General features: G+C 32.0%; 1 protein-coding gene across 1 annotated transcript in view; it reads right to left on the bottom strand.

Moving 5' to 3' along the window:
* Window positions 1-2,364: 2,364 nt before the first annotated feature.
* The window catches only part of ZC2HC1A (zinc finger, C2HC-type containing 1A), a 43,377-nt gene continuing 31,381 nt past the window's right edge, over window positions 2,365-14,360 (bottom strand). The window contains exons 8-9 of the mRNA XM_008576310.1: window positions 12,347-12,454; window positions 2,365-4,828 (exon numbers count right to left, since the gene is read on the bottom strand). Coding sequence (XP_008574532.1) covers window positions 4,663-4,828; window positions 12,347-12,454 — 274 coding nt within the window. The 3' untranslated portion in view covers window positions 2,365-4,662. The remainder of the gene's footprint in view (window positions 4,829-12,346; window positions 12,455-14,360) is intronic.

Below are 14,360 nucleotides of genomic sequence, written 5' to 3'. Positions count from 1 at the left end.
AAAAAAAAAAAAAAAAAAAAAAAAAAAAAAACTACAAGCTCCTGAATGACCTATGGGTCCAAGAAAAAAATTAAACAGGAAATAAAAAAAATTTCTAGAAACCAGTGAAATAAAGACACATCATACAAAACCTGTGAGATACTGCAAAAACAGTGCTAAGAGCAAAGTTAATAGTGATAAATGCTTATATTAAAAAAAAAAGATTTCAAGTAAACAACTTTACAGCTAAAAGAACTAGAAAAACAAGAACAATCAAATCCCAATGTTAGTTGACAGAAAGAAATAAGATACTAATAGGACTAAATGATATAGAGACACCCCCCCCCCCGAAATGATACAAAAGATCAATGAAACAAAAAGTTGTTTTTTAAGAAGATAGACAAGATAGACAAACCATTAGGTAAGTCAATAACAACAACAAAAAGAAGACTCAAATTACAAAAATCAGAAATGAAAAAGGAGATATTACAAATGATACCACAGAAATATTAAAATACATTAGGGACTATTCCAAACAACTGTACACCAACAAATTAGAAAACCTGAAGGAAATGGATAAATTTCTGGACACATTCAAACTACCAAGACTTAACCAAGAAGAAAGAGAAAAACTGACAGAACAATAATATGCAATGAGATTAAAGCAGAAACCAGCAGTCTCCCAGCAAAGAAAAGCCCAGGACCAGATGGATTTACTGCTGAATTCTACCAAACCTTTAAAGAGGAATTAATACCAATTCTGTCCAAACTATTCCAAAAAATTGAAACAGAGCCCACTCTCCCAAACTCATCTAGGAGGCTAGCATCACCCTGATACCAAAACCAGACCAAGATACAACAAAAAAAGAAAACTACTCTTAGTAAACACATGAAAAAATGCTCAACATCACAAAGAATCAGAGAAATGCAAATCAAAACCACATTGTAATATCCTCTCATCCCAGTTAGACTATTACCCACAAGATAGAGAATAATTAATGCTTGTGAGGATTCAGAGAAAGGGGAACTCTTCTACATTGTTGGTGGAATTGTAAAGTAGTGCAGCCATTTTGGAACATGGTATGAAGGTTTCTCAAACAACTACAGAATTCTCAAACTACCATATGATCCAGTACTCCCACAACTGGGTATGTACCCAAAGGAATGGAAATCATCATGTTGAAGGGACACCTGCATTCCCATATTTATCACAACTCTATTTGCAATAGCCAGGATATGGAACCAACATAAATGTCTACCAATGGATGATTGTAAAAGGAAAATGTGGTATCATATATACACAATGGAATATTACTCAGGCATAAAAAAGAATGAAATTCTGCCATTTGCAGAAACATGGTTGAGCTTGGAGAAAATTATGTTAAGTGAAATAAGCCAGCTGCAGAAAGAAATACAGCATGTCCTCACTCATAAATGGTAGTTAGAAAATGGAAGGAAGGAAACAATCACAATAATATGTTGAACTTTCAAAAGGAGAGAATAGAACTCTGATTACTAGAGGTGGGAAAGAAGGAGGTAGAGGGGATTAGTGAGAAATTGGTTAATGGACACAAAGAATGATTAGGCTTTATAATGATAAATATATTACTTATCCTGATTTGATCATCACATATTGTACATTGGTATTGATATTCAACTCTGTACCCCGCAGATATGTACAATCATGTTTCAATAAAAAAAATAAAAACGTGGCTATAATTTTCATTTTAATAATTCTCCACTGCTCTATACAATACAGTTGAAAAAATCAACCTACTTTAGTACTAAAAATATACTTATCATGTAAAATATATATACGAGCAATGAAAATATTTTACAGCTCTGCCGATTCTTTTTATCTGTGTATTTTTATTTTTTCATTCCCTGAGCTTCTATTCATGATAAAAGTGGATACCTCTAGCTAAATACTGAGTACAAATTAAACATGTCAAATCTGATATTTTCACTAGAGATAACTCCTTTTTAAAATTTTAAATATAATGTTCTACATCATTAAATATTTATCACAAATAAGTTATTTTGCCCTTAAACTATATAGTACTTAACTAGGAATATCCATGTTTCCTATGAACCTTGACATCACCCATGTTTTCAACTGCAAAATTTTATCAGCTATAAAGAGAACGTTTCTATGCCTTAAAAAACTTGTAATGAAAATGTATTTATAATGCCTTCAAGTCATAAACCACTTCAATCCAATACAATAGTAATTTTTAAAAATCTAATGGCATTAAAAAACAGCCAAAGAAAAACTACTTTGTCATTTTTAAAAATCTGTATTTTTGACTACAAATATTTTATTTGTATTTTAGTGTGTCCCTATCTATGTCTGGCTAAAAGGTAAGACCTCAATGAACACTATCATTTTAATGCTTTATGTCTTTATTGAATAGGTTCAAAAATGACATTATCTGTAATAAAAAAAAATATAGTAGACAAGAGACAACAGTAGCCACAACAATCTTACTTTTTCAAGCTAATAACTTTTAGAACAATACACAAGTTTAGATTTTAATTTAAGCTTACAATCATTTTTATTCTACCTCAGTGGCAAATATTTGTGAAAAATAAATAAAAATAAATGATGCATAGAACAATTTCTTAACCAAACTATTGCACAACAAATCAATGTGAGAATAAAATATGAAAGTAATATAAAAATTCATTTAAATACATTGTCACAACATTTTTCCCAAGTCATAAATATACTTCACCAACTTATTGTTTATACTAATCTCTGGGTTCTGAAATTGGATGATTTCTTACCAACTCTTTTCTATGTAGTATGTTATAACATTTACTTTTTACTGTAAAATTCAATGAAAAACAAACATGTACCAATTTATTTAACTTAAACTCATCTATCTACCCCTTCCTTGAGCAGACAAAACAATTATGTGGTCTTAAAAAAATACTCAAAAGAAAATAGTGCTCAGTCTTAGATAAAACAATTTAAAGTTCTTGTTCATATGATTTATAACAATTAGGACAGAAGTTATTAAAATGGATTTCAAATACATACATTAGTTTTCTAAATTCATCACATTTATTCTGGTTGGTGGACTGAACAAATATAAACAGGGGGGAAAAATCTAATCAAAAATCAGGAAAGAAACTATAAAGTAAGTTAAATGATAACTCCTAGTACCACTAAATCTATAACCCCTGCCCAAACCAAAAATGAAAAAACAAAAACAAAACTAAATTAATAAATTTCAGAAAAATTCTAAGTCACAAATTTCTACATGGATCCTTATAGGTGATCAGAATCATAAACAAACAGTTGGAAATTATGTAATACACAAAAGATTTGCTTGTACTTTGATAATAAGATCAAAGCTTTCTTAAGTTTGATTGAACAGAAATTACTACAGAATTACTGAATATGGCTGCGCAACCTATCCAAGACATCCACTATTGAATACTAAACTACACTGAAAGTGACAATAATTAAAAGCTGTATTTTAGTTAAATTAAAGAGAAAAAATAAATATTTACATATGTTTAATTACATAATAAGTCAGCTATGTATTAAAATGATACATTTTTAGTGGCTTTGTATTATAACATAAATGATACTTCAAAATTAAAAACTACAAAAGAAAATATGAGCAAGAAAAATTAGTGTCTTAACCTACTCCTAACTACATCAAACTACTTCAAGGAGCTAAAATTCAAATACATTTTACCTGCATGCTCTGTACTAAAGATTAATCACCACAACAATTATATATTATGTGAGGTGGGCTTGTTTTCAAATGATTAAAATAATTTCTTCTAAATTCAGATACATAAAAATATTTTTAAACATGTATGATTTTGTGAGGAATTTTGTGCATCTTATGTTAATTACATTTTCAAATAATGTAAAAAATGAAGTAGTAATTAAAACCACTCTTCAGGAAGGTTTTGGAAAAGAAAGAAAAATGTGAAATCTGGAAACAACTGGAAGAAGAAAGAATATTGTTTAACAAAGAGGCAAAAAAAAATCATTCAATTATAAATAGAGTAAAACATATTTGTAATTATAGTCTTGTGTTTCTGAAAAGGAAGTTGCATAATTACATTTTCACAGAATAAGTAGAGATCTTTAAATTATATAATTAATATGGGTTCTTTTCTTTTAGGATTTTAAAATTAGTTGTTGAAGAGTTCAATAGGAAAATGACCTCATATAACTAACTGTAACTAAAAACATTCTCTTCAATTATAAAATTCCAAGCATCCCACCCTACTATGATACTATCTGAAGATAGGCACCAATAATAAAATGTTTATTCTGATTTTTTGCTCAAAGTTATGATTATCCCAAAGCTTAAAGGGCTAAGCACTGATGTATGACAGTTTGTAGAAGTATACTTAATGTGCTTTAACAATAATAGAAAAGTAATACCTAAATTAATGATTCCATCTGAAATTATTTACTGACAGATAAGTGAATATTTCTTTGAATGGCACAGTTTGGGGTATCAGGTATTATATACATATATGTACACATATATACACACACACATAACATAGCTAAAAGATTATGGTCCAGAAATCACTGAAAAGGGTATTTAGAACATTTTTAGCACAAAATAACTAGACGAAGTGCTCTAGCTATACAAGGAGCAATAATCATAAAATGCTGAAGTTGGGTTTTTTCTTCCAGGATTTTGTTCACAAAATCATTCTTCGAATGCCACATTCACAGCAGAATTTTGCCCACTCTACAGGGTATTTAGTCCCACACTCATGGCAGAATTTAGGTAAGTGTCCAGATGAATTTCCTTCAATGCCTTTAATGTTTCCGCCATTAAGTGAAGATGCATAGTCTCCATCTGGCCTAAAGAAATGTAGAAAGAAATGCTATAACAAAGTTCACATCAGTAGTTTGCAATCCATAACCCTTGAGAAACAGGACATATAATAAGTATAGCTAAAAGCCTGCTTGATCTCATTTTTAACATTCCTCTAATTCAAATAAAAAAAGAATCCCTGTTAGTAAGCACTATAATTCCAAATATTTTCATTAACATTTTATTTTCCCAGTTAGGAGAATTTATCAGGACCAAATATGGTCATGGTTTTTATCTGTTCTAGGTGTAGGCATTTACCACAATGGGAACTGGATAAAAATTTGTAATGTCCTTTCTGCAAAACCATCTATAAAGAGAAAACTGGAACCCAGCCTAGAGGACAGAAGGAGGTCTTCAAGGTCTCCCTCCTGAGTCACAAGGATTGTGGGGTGATACTTCTAATGTTTATGTTAATTTTACTACTCAATTATATTAAAATTATTGTGGTACGATAAATATTTAACAACCTCCTATGCATTTCTTGGCAGGGTGGGCTTTATTAACAAACCATACGAGGGTACTTCAAAAAGTTCATGGAAAGATTCATACTATTTTTCAATTCTATTTTTCCAAAAACTTTTTGAAGTAAAATAGATGCTAAAAGAACTCTATACTATTAACAAAATGTTTAGAGCAAAATGGTTGATATTATAAGGGTTTCATCACAGAAGTAAGACATTGAACGAATTCAGATTCTACAGACGAAACATTTAATTAGTCGGAAGAACAACTATTTGATTCTTTACATTCCTTCCTGACACTTGTTTTTCTGAGATTATTTATTTTAAAGTCACCATAAAGGGAACTCTTAATCATGGGAACGATTATAAGCATGACATTACGGTGGGGAAAATTTTTTTTTTCCTTTCATATAAGCAGTTAAGGGATGATACAGAATCAGTGGACTTTCTAATAAAAGCCACAAGGGATCTAAAAGTGATAGAGATGAAAATAAGGCAAAATATCAGCATTGTATGTGCTTAAATACCTCTTTTCCTCTCCCTTCATCCCCACTAGAGAAAGGCTGTAGAATTACTACAGTCTCTTGCACCAAGAAACATACTCTCTTAGATACTGACAGCAAATTTATAGCATCACCATAATCCCTTTATTTATTTATTTTTCCCCTTTTTGTCTTTTTTTCGTGTCCAGCAGCGGATCGCAACCCTCAGTGTCGCGCCCGTACCGGACCGGGACCGGCAACGGGATCGCAGCCCTCGGCGCTGCGCCCGCACCTCGCTCAGCCAGTGAGCGGGAACTGGTCTGTATGTGGGATCCGTACCCTTGGCGGGAGCGCCGTCACGCTCTCAAGCGGCGCACTGTAGCAGTGCGCCACCGGGCCGGCCCACCATAATCCCTTTAAACCACAAAGAAGATACAATGAATTAGAAGACAAACGCCAATTAAGGAAGAGTGCCAAGGGAAAATAAGCCAGCTCTATTGTCAAAGGAATACATAAAAACTATTTCAAACAATAAAAGATCATTTTAATACTGCAATTTGAACATTTAAAGAAATCATCATTCATACCAACATTAATAAATATTTAACAAAATATCAAAACTTCAACTTGACTAGATACTGCAAAATTTCTCTACAGAGTAGTTGACAAATTCATACTTTCACTGGTAGCATGTGAAGTTTCTCAATGTCATATGTTTTTCTAACTCAATTTTTACTGTGTCAAGAGTTGTTAATTTTTGCTAATCTGATGGGAGTGAAATGATTTAATATTTTCATGACTGTGAGTCTGAACCTCTTTTCCCGGTTTTTTGCCATTTGGATTTCTTCTGCTGTGAATTGCCTGTTTCCTGTCCCCCACTCCAACCAAAACCCAGAGCCATTTTTCTACTGTATGGGTTCATTTTTGAAATTTTATTTGTAGAAATTCCCCAAATATCCTGAACAATAATTTGTTGGTTTATATAAATAGTAAGTATCCTCTTGCAGTCTATCATGCTCCTTCACTTTATCCATGGAATCTTTTTCAGGACTAGTTTTTCATTTTAATATGAACAAATATATCAATATTTTGCTGTACAATTTGTGTTTGCTATTCAAGAAATCCTTTCCTAACTCATGATGAGACTTCCCTATATTTTATTCTAAAATCTTGATAGCTTTCCTTTCCACATTTAGGCCTTTAATTTACTTGTAACTGATTTTTATATATCCAATATGATTTTTATATATCCAATATGAGGTAGGTATAAAATTTTTCTCCATATATGCATGTCCAATCGTCCTAAGCACTCTCCACTTCCCAAATGTGCATGGCTATCTCTGAAATGTGACAAACTTCCAGTTATGTGTGGGACTGGGTTCTTTTTCTAACCACACCATTCTAATCTATTATTGTTCTATTTGTCTATCCTGGAATCACTAGCACACTGTCATAATTACTGTACCTTCATACATCATTAATACGTGCATTATTCTCTTTAATTTGTCTTGGCTAACTTTAGGCTTTTATTCTTCATACACATTTTGAAAACAAATTGTCAAGATTCATGAATTTTATTTGAAAGTTCCACTAAGTTTATACATTAAAACTTTAAAGAGAATAGATACCTTTACAAGACAGCTTTATGATATTAAATTTTCTATTTTATAAAAAAGATATATATTTATATTTAGGTTTTCTTAATGTCTTTGAAGTTTTATAGTATGCTTCATCAAATTTAAATTCCTTGCTTAGCTTTTAAATTAATTCTTATATACCTTAAACTTGTGTTTGTGTGTGGATCTTTCTAAAAACTGTATTTGCTGTTTCTTGCTAAGAAACAGACTACAATAACTTCCAATATACCGATCTCATATCCAGAAAATTTACTAAGACTTCATTATTTACTCAATAATTTTTCTATTTTGGATGGTTTTCTACATGTATAATCATATCTGTAAATAATAACAGTTTTGTGCTTTTATTTCCAAGTCTTATAATTCTAATTTCTTTTTCTTATCCTACTACATTTGCTAAATCCTAACAAAATAGAAATGAATATAACTGACATTCTTGTGTTATTTCAGCCTTTAAAGAAAATGGTTCTTACATGTTAGCATTAAATATAAATACTGACATAGAGTTTTAGTAAATACATTTTGTCAGTTTAAGGACATTGCCTTGTCTTCCTAATTTTCTAACAGCTATTTTTTTAAGTCAAGAATAGGTGATGAATCTTATTGAATGCCTTTTCTATATCTATTAAAATGAAAAATGTTTTTTAATCCTTTAGTCTGCTGATGTGATGAATTATGTTAACAGACTTCCTAATGTTAAATCAATCTTATTTTCTGGGATAAATCTAAAGTGTCATGAATTTCCTATGTTTATGGAATGGGTTTGCTAAAATTTGTAGAGATTTTTGTCATGTGTTTTCACATTCATACTTAAGATCAATTACAATTTTACTGTCTCTTATTTAAAACGTTTTACTAATCTTTTAAAAGAAGTTGAAGAATGTTATTTCTTACCTCCCTTTCTTGGAAAAGTTTGGCATAACTTACAATGTATAATCATCACGAGCGTATCTTGCGTGTGCATGCTCACGTGCTGTGAGGAGGCAGGGGTGGTTCGTTAACTACCTATTCAATTTCTTCAATGATTATGTCTGTTTAATTTTCTAGTTTGTTTGAAATCAGTTTTAGTAAGCTATATTTTTCTAAGAAATTGTGCTCTTTATTACCATCTTTTAATTTCATTAATTCTGTTTTATCTTTATTATTTCATATACACAGTATATGAAATAAGTTTAGATTTATTTAAACAATTACCAATTTTTTGCTCACCATTCCTCCTTGCAAAATTCCTCTTCCTCTGGTCACTTTTCTCTTTCTAAAGAAACGGTCTTTGAATGAGGGCTATAGATGATAAATTTCCTCAATATTTTTGGTCTGAAAATAGCTTTATTTCACTCTCATTCTTGGAATAGTTTAATTCAGTGGTTCACAAAATGATGTTGCATCATCTCAGAACTTGCTATAAATGCAAAATGTGTGCCCCACCCCCGACCTACTGAATGAGATATTTTGGGGAAGGGCCAACAATCTGTGTTTCAATTGCTCCTCCAGGTGATTCTGATGCGTACTGAAGTTTGAGAACCACTGGTATAGTTGATATGCAATCCAGGGTGAGCAGCTGTTTTCTCTCAGCACCCTTAATGTATTTATTCCATTCTCTTTTGGCACCAAGTGTTACAAATGAGCTATGTATTATCTGGGCAATCCTAATGTCATATAAGTAATATCCTTTTTTCTCTGGCTGCTTTTAAGATCTCACTGTCTTTGCTTATCAGGTTTCATTACAATGCATTTACATATTGTTTTTGTTTTATTTATCCTCCTTGGATGGTGGTTGTACTTGATTCTTAGGAACCTTTTTTTTTTTTTTATTAATTCTGAGATATTCCTCAGGATTATTATCCTGAAATATTAATTCTTCAAATGCCATCTCTCACTCTATTTTCTTCTGTCCTCTGAATAAATCTTTTTACCATCCATGCTATTTAATCTCCTACATATCTTCCATCTCTTTCTCTCAGGGGTACATTCCAGATAATGTCTTTAAATCTATCTTTTAGTTCACTCTTCTCTTCAGCTCTGTCTATTCTAAAATAAATCATCTTCTGAGGTTTTTTTTTTTTTTGCTCTTATATTGAGAAGCTCTACTTGGTTCTTTTGCAAAGGTCCCCTTATCTTTTTGTGACAGTATACTGTCACTGTTAATAATTTCAATTCCCTCTCTTACCTCTTTTTAAATAATTCATAGACTTATTTTATAAGTAGTATCTGATGATTTCAGTATTTTAAGTTATAGGCACTGCTTTTTTTTTTTTTTTGATAACTCCCTCCTTTCACTGAGGGATAACCCTTTGAGTATTACGAGAAAGGGTTAACAAAATCCTTTCTCCTTTTCTAAGAACAAATTTGAATTTGTAATAACATTTTTTGTGCTGTTTAATAAAATCCTAATAAAGGTGGAATGCCAGCTGTGTTTCCAGGCAACAATGCTTGCAGGTAGTCCCCTGGAACTGGACATAGCCCTCAAGACAACCTGAAAGCAATGAGACTGTTATAAGAGATAATGGTTACCTTTTGGGATGTGAAATTTCTAATTAAATTGTCCCTATACCCACTTATGAGATCTAGTTCTCTTGCAACTAAGCCATCACTTGAAGGGCCAAAGAAGAGTAGCTCCAAGACTGCTGCAAGGGCTCCCATGGAAATGAAATGCCGGATGCTGCCCTGCTATCATTTCATATTTCCTGTAAATAATTCCAATGCCAAGTATACCATACTGTCACGTTCAGTTTTTCTAGCTGAGCCTAAGATGACCCCTTGGTGGACATTTCAAGGGTCCTTGATTAGAGCAAGAGACATGGGGGATGGAGGAGGAGAAGGGAAAGGTGAGTTTCTAATGCTCCACTTTGGACAAGTTCAAGAAATCAGCTGTTCTCTCCCACAGTGACATTAAAACCTAAGCCTCTAGACTGTGAAGACCTGTGAAAACCTCAAATGTAGTTGCAATGTCAAGGTTAATCAACAAGTCTGACCTCTAGATTCCTCTACATTTTTGTCCCATAGAAGTTTCCCTTACTCTTCTGAGAGCTCAGCTGTGCATTCAAAAGAATGTTTGTTCTATTTTATCCTGCATTTCTAGGTATTTTTAGTGGAAGGGTTTTTAAGGATATATAGTCTATCATATTTCCAGAAAAAGAAATCTCTAATTTCTTCACCTGTTATCATTATTTTATTTATATCTGGGATGGGAAGTACAGCCATAAGGGGAAGTCAAGTGAGCAAGTCTCTGGGCTTCCCATCAGACATCAATTATTTAAAAAAAAAAAAAAAAAAAAATGCAAACTTATTTCTTAGTGTGATTTTTGTCCATGCCTGTTGGCACTTTTTTCCACCTCTTTGGAAAGATAAGATGATCCTTTTATTCAAGCATATTATTACATATGTGCATATATACTTATTAAGTTTTCCCTTTTCATAAGAGAATGTTAATCCTACACTCAATCCTGATTCAAAATATATGTCCCCACATATATACAACATAGTACAATCATGCTCTGGACCTCCAAGAAACATATGCTAGTTTTTTTGATATTTAACATGTATCAAAACCTCAGCAGAGACAACTTTTATTAAAGAATATAGGTAAATATAAAGACTATTTATTAAAGAATATAGCAATTCATCTACTGCTCTATGGTTCTTCCCTTGCTGTGCATAAACACCACTCTTAAATCTTTCTGAATGGCAGATACCCATATCCCCACTCTCCAAATCAAAGAAATCAAAATCTCTGGGAGGGACCTGGACATGTTAAGTTTTTAACATGAAAGTTCCACAGGTGATTATGGTGGACAACCAAGATTGTGAACTAGTATCTTAGATACTTGAAAACCTATCCTGGATTAAATCAGAATAATGGATAGCTGGATATGTTATATACTTATAACAAAACCAGACAATATATATACTTACACATAACACACACGTCACAGCATTTTGGTGAATCATAAGATGTCATGTTATTCGCCTACCTTGGGGCCACCTTAAGAAAACACCCTATGAAATCATTTCCATATTTACAATAGGGATGTTGATTAAGAAATTATCTATTACATCATCCACTGCCCTCTTTATGAGAATCCATGGGAGAATGTTTAAAGCTTCAAAACTAGGTGTACTTTCCTAGAGAAACTGATTTGTTTTTCTTTTTTAGACATCATGAATCATATAACTACTATCTTCTCCTGTGTTCTGGCTGCTACAAAGCTTAGGGCCCAATTTGTGCCCCAGGGCTACCCTATATACTGAGTCTTATGGCACATATTTTATGAACTAACTTCATTCCTGTTTTCATTACCTTTTAATTCTCATTTTTTCCTTTTTCTCTGTTCTTCCATTTAAAAAAATATTATATCTTAGTGCACTTTGTGGATTTATGTATCTTGCCTTAAAAATTTTTGGAGTAAGTTGGGATATATACCAAAAAAATCTATAACTGAGATGAGTTCAATATGTTTTTGAACAGTGAAGGCCAAAGTTGAGTAAATATTGTGACAAATTAGAAAGGGAAGTATGTGGATAATCACCTCAAAGGACATGCCTAAACATTAAAATGTTGCTGAAAATTATAACAGCAGTTGTTCAAAGGGTCTATCATTCCATTTATAAAGATAAATATTATTCCATTTATAGAGGTAAAAATAAGTTGCAGTTAAAATTAAGACACGAACCCCAAAATGGATCCAGAGAACTGAACAAATTGTATTTGGGCATTTACAACAATAACTACAAGGTACAGGAAAATATTATTTATGCCCAAACTATTTTTTTCATGTACAAAGACTTAAAAGCCAGATTAAATCATATAACAAAGGAAAAATCAAATTTCCTATAAATAGCTTGTTATCTATTTTTGTACATGGTCCTTGGAAAACTACAAACGTTCATTTTTATTTTAGTTATTAGGATAGTAGAGATAAACATACCTGGCTATGTAGCTCTCAGTATATGTTTTTCTTTTGTTTGTAAGCACACCAGAGGTGGGATTTCTTGCCAAACTAGGTGGTGTGGAATTTCGAGATTTGATGTTAGCTCTAGAAGAGAGAAAGAAATGGCATAATAAAAAAGTATTGAATAGTAGCATTTGTTTCTCAAATTGCCTATTTGCAGGATTAGAAAAATAATTAGAAGCTGCAGAGAAGTTCAAAAGATTAAAATCCAAATTATTATTTTAAATCTGAAAACAAAGCATAGTTAATACTAAATTAAACCAAAGCATTTTGCATTTACTAATACTATCTGGATAGCAGACAAAACCAATTAAAATATGTGTATATACTTTACATGAAATTTACGTTAATCATCCTGAAAGGCTTCAAGTTTTCTTAAAAAGTCAAAATTTATAGCTCCCAGAAGACATAGATGTGTTTTGTTAAGTGCCATGAATAACTTAAATATACATTAAACAAGTTTTATTATTAGCCTAAACATATGAGATGGGGGGGGGGGGGGGGGGTACATTGGCTAACCATTTAAAGGATAATATTCAATTTATGAAAGTTCCTGGAAACAGTGACTAAAATAAATGGGTTAATATAATTTTCCCTTTAAAGATTTAATTTCACCAACTACACAGTCTGGTGGTATCACAGGGACTTTGGGTTGGATCATCACTAAATTCCCATTTTGAAACTTCAGGAATCAAAGAAAGCTTAGAAAGCTAAATGATGATATAACACTACAATTACAGGATTTTGGATTCAGATGAATCTTTATTTGAATGCCAGCTGCTACTGACCAAGTTTATAATTGTGGTCAACTTATCTGAGTTTCCTCATTTATAAACTAATAATCACTTAAAGGAAAGTTATGAGATATAAATTGCAATTTATATGAACAATTAGCATAGTTGATGATGATATATACAGGTAATATTATTACTACTGCTATCACTACAAGTTAACATTTATATAACTTACTTCGTGCTTACTTCATTGCCAAATACACTGCTAACTGTATTACATATACAAATTTATTTAATCCTAATAATCCTATAAAGTAGGTAGGATTAATAATTCCATTTCACAGATGAGGCAATTGAGGCAAAAAGCCCTTAAGTAACTTACCCAAGGTAACACCTAGTACGTTGCAGAGCCAGAGTTCAGATGTTCAGTAAAGCATTAGTTTAGTTCCTCCCTGCCCTTTAGAGATTTAGTTAAATCTTTTCATTTCACAGGTACACAATGTTGTGTTATATGAATGAGCAGAATATTTTTAAAATTTCCTTTAGATTAGAAGTTCTTAAACTTTGGCTGAAATTCTTCCTACTCATATAGTAACACTGGAAAGGGTCTTCTAAAATTGTAAATAGCTACTTCCAACATACATGCAGGTAATGACAACATTTACTATTTTTCAAACCCCCATTATATGTCAAATATGGAGCCACATACCACACATACTTCACTTCATTTAATCTTCGCCAAAATCTCAGAAGGTATTATTACCATTTCAAAGTTGAAGAAACTTGTGTTCGGTGATATGTAAGTTGCAGAGTTATTATGTGGCCAGAGAAGTACTTGAGCTCGAACTTAAGAGGGTTGTGTTACAATCTCATATTCAATATGCAATGCTACCATTCAAAAAGTGTTTGCTTTGAGGAATTACTACTTTAAATTACTTCTAAATGTTAACAAGCAAAGAATCACCTAGGTGCATAAATAGGATGCCTTGGACCTCTTCAAATGTTCATCCTAAGTCCATCCATGAGGTTTATTCTACTCTACTTTTGTATAGCTTCTTTAGGAGTACTGCAGTACTACTACTATAGTGCCTTTCTAAAAATTTAGTCCCTAAAAAAAATCATTGTCAAAGAATGGCATTCCTCCAGTGACAGTCATAAGAGGGCTAGTAAGGGCACTTCCCTTTTTCTTTTTTGGCTTAGAACAGTCTTGTTAGAAATCCTATAACCTTCATATCGTATGTACATGACATACACAG

This window comes from Galeopterus variegatus, unplaced genomic scaffold (genome assembly GCF_000696425.1).
Source record: "Galeopterus variegatus unplaced genomic scaffold, G_variegatus-3.0.2 Scaffold61, whole genome shotgun sequence".
Taxonomy (NCBI): Eukaryota; Metazoa; Chordata; class Mammalia; order Dermoptera; family Cynocephalidae; genus Galeopterus; species Galeopterus variegatus.
This window is presented reverse-complemented; position numbering and strand designations above follow the sequence as displayed.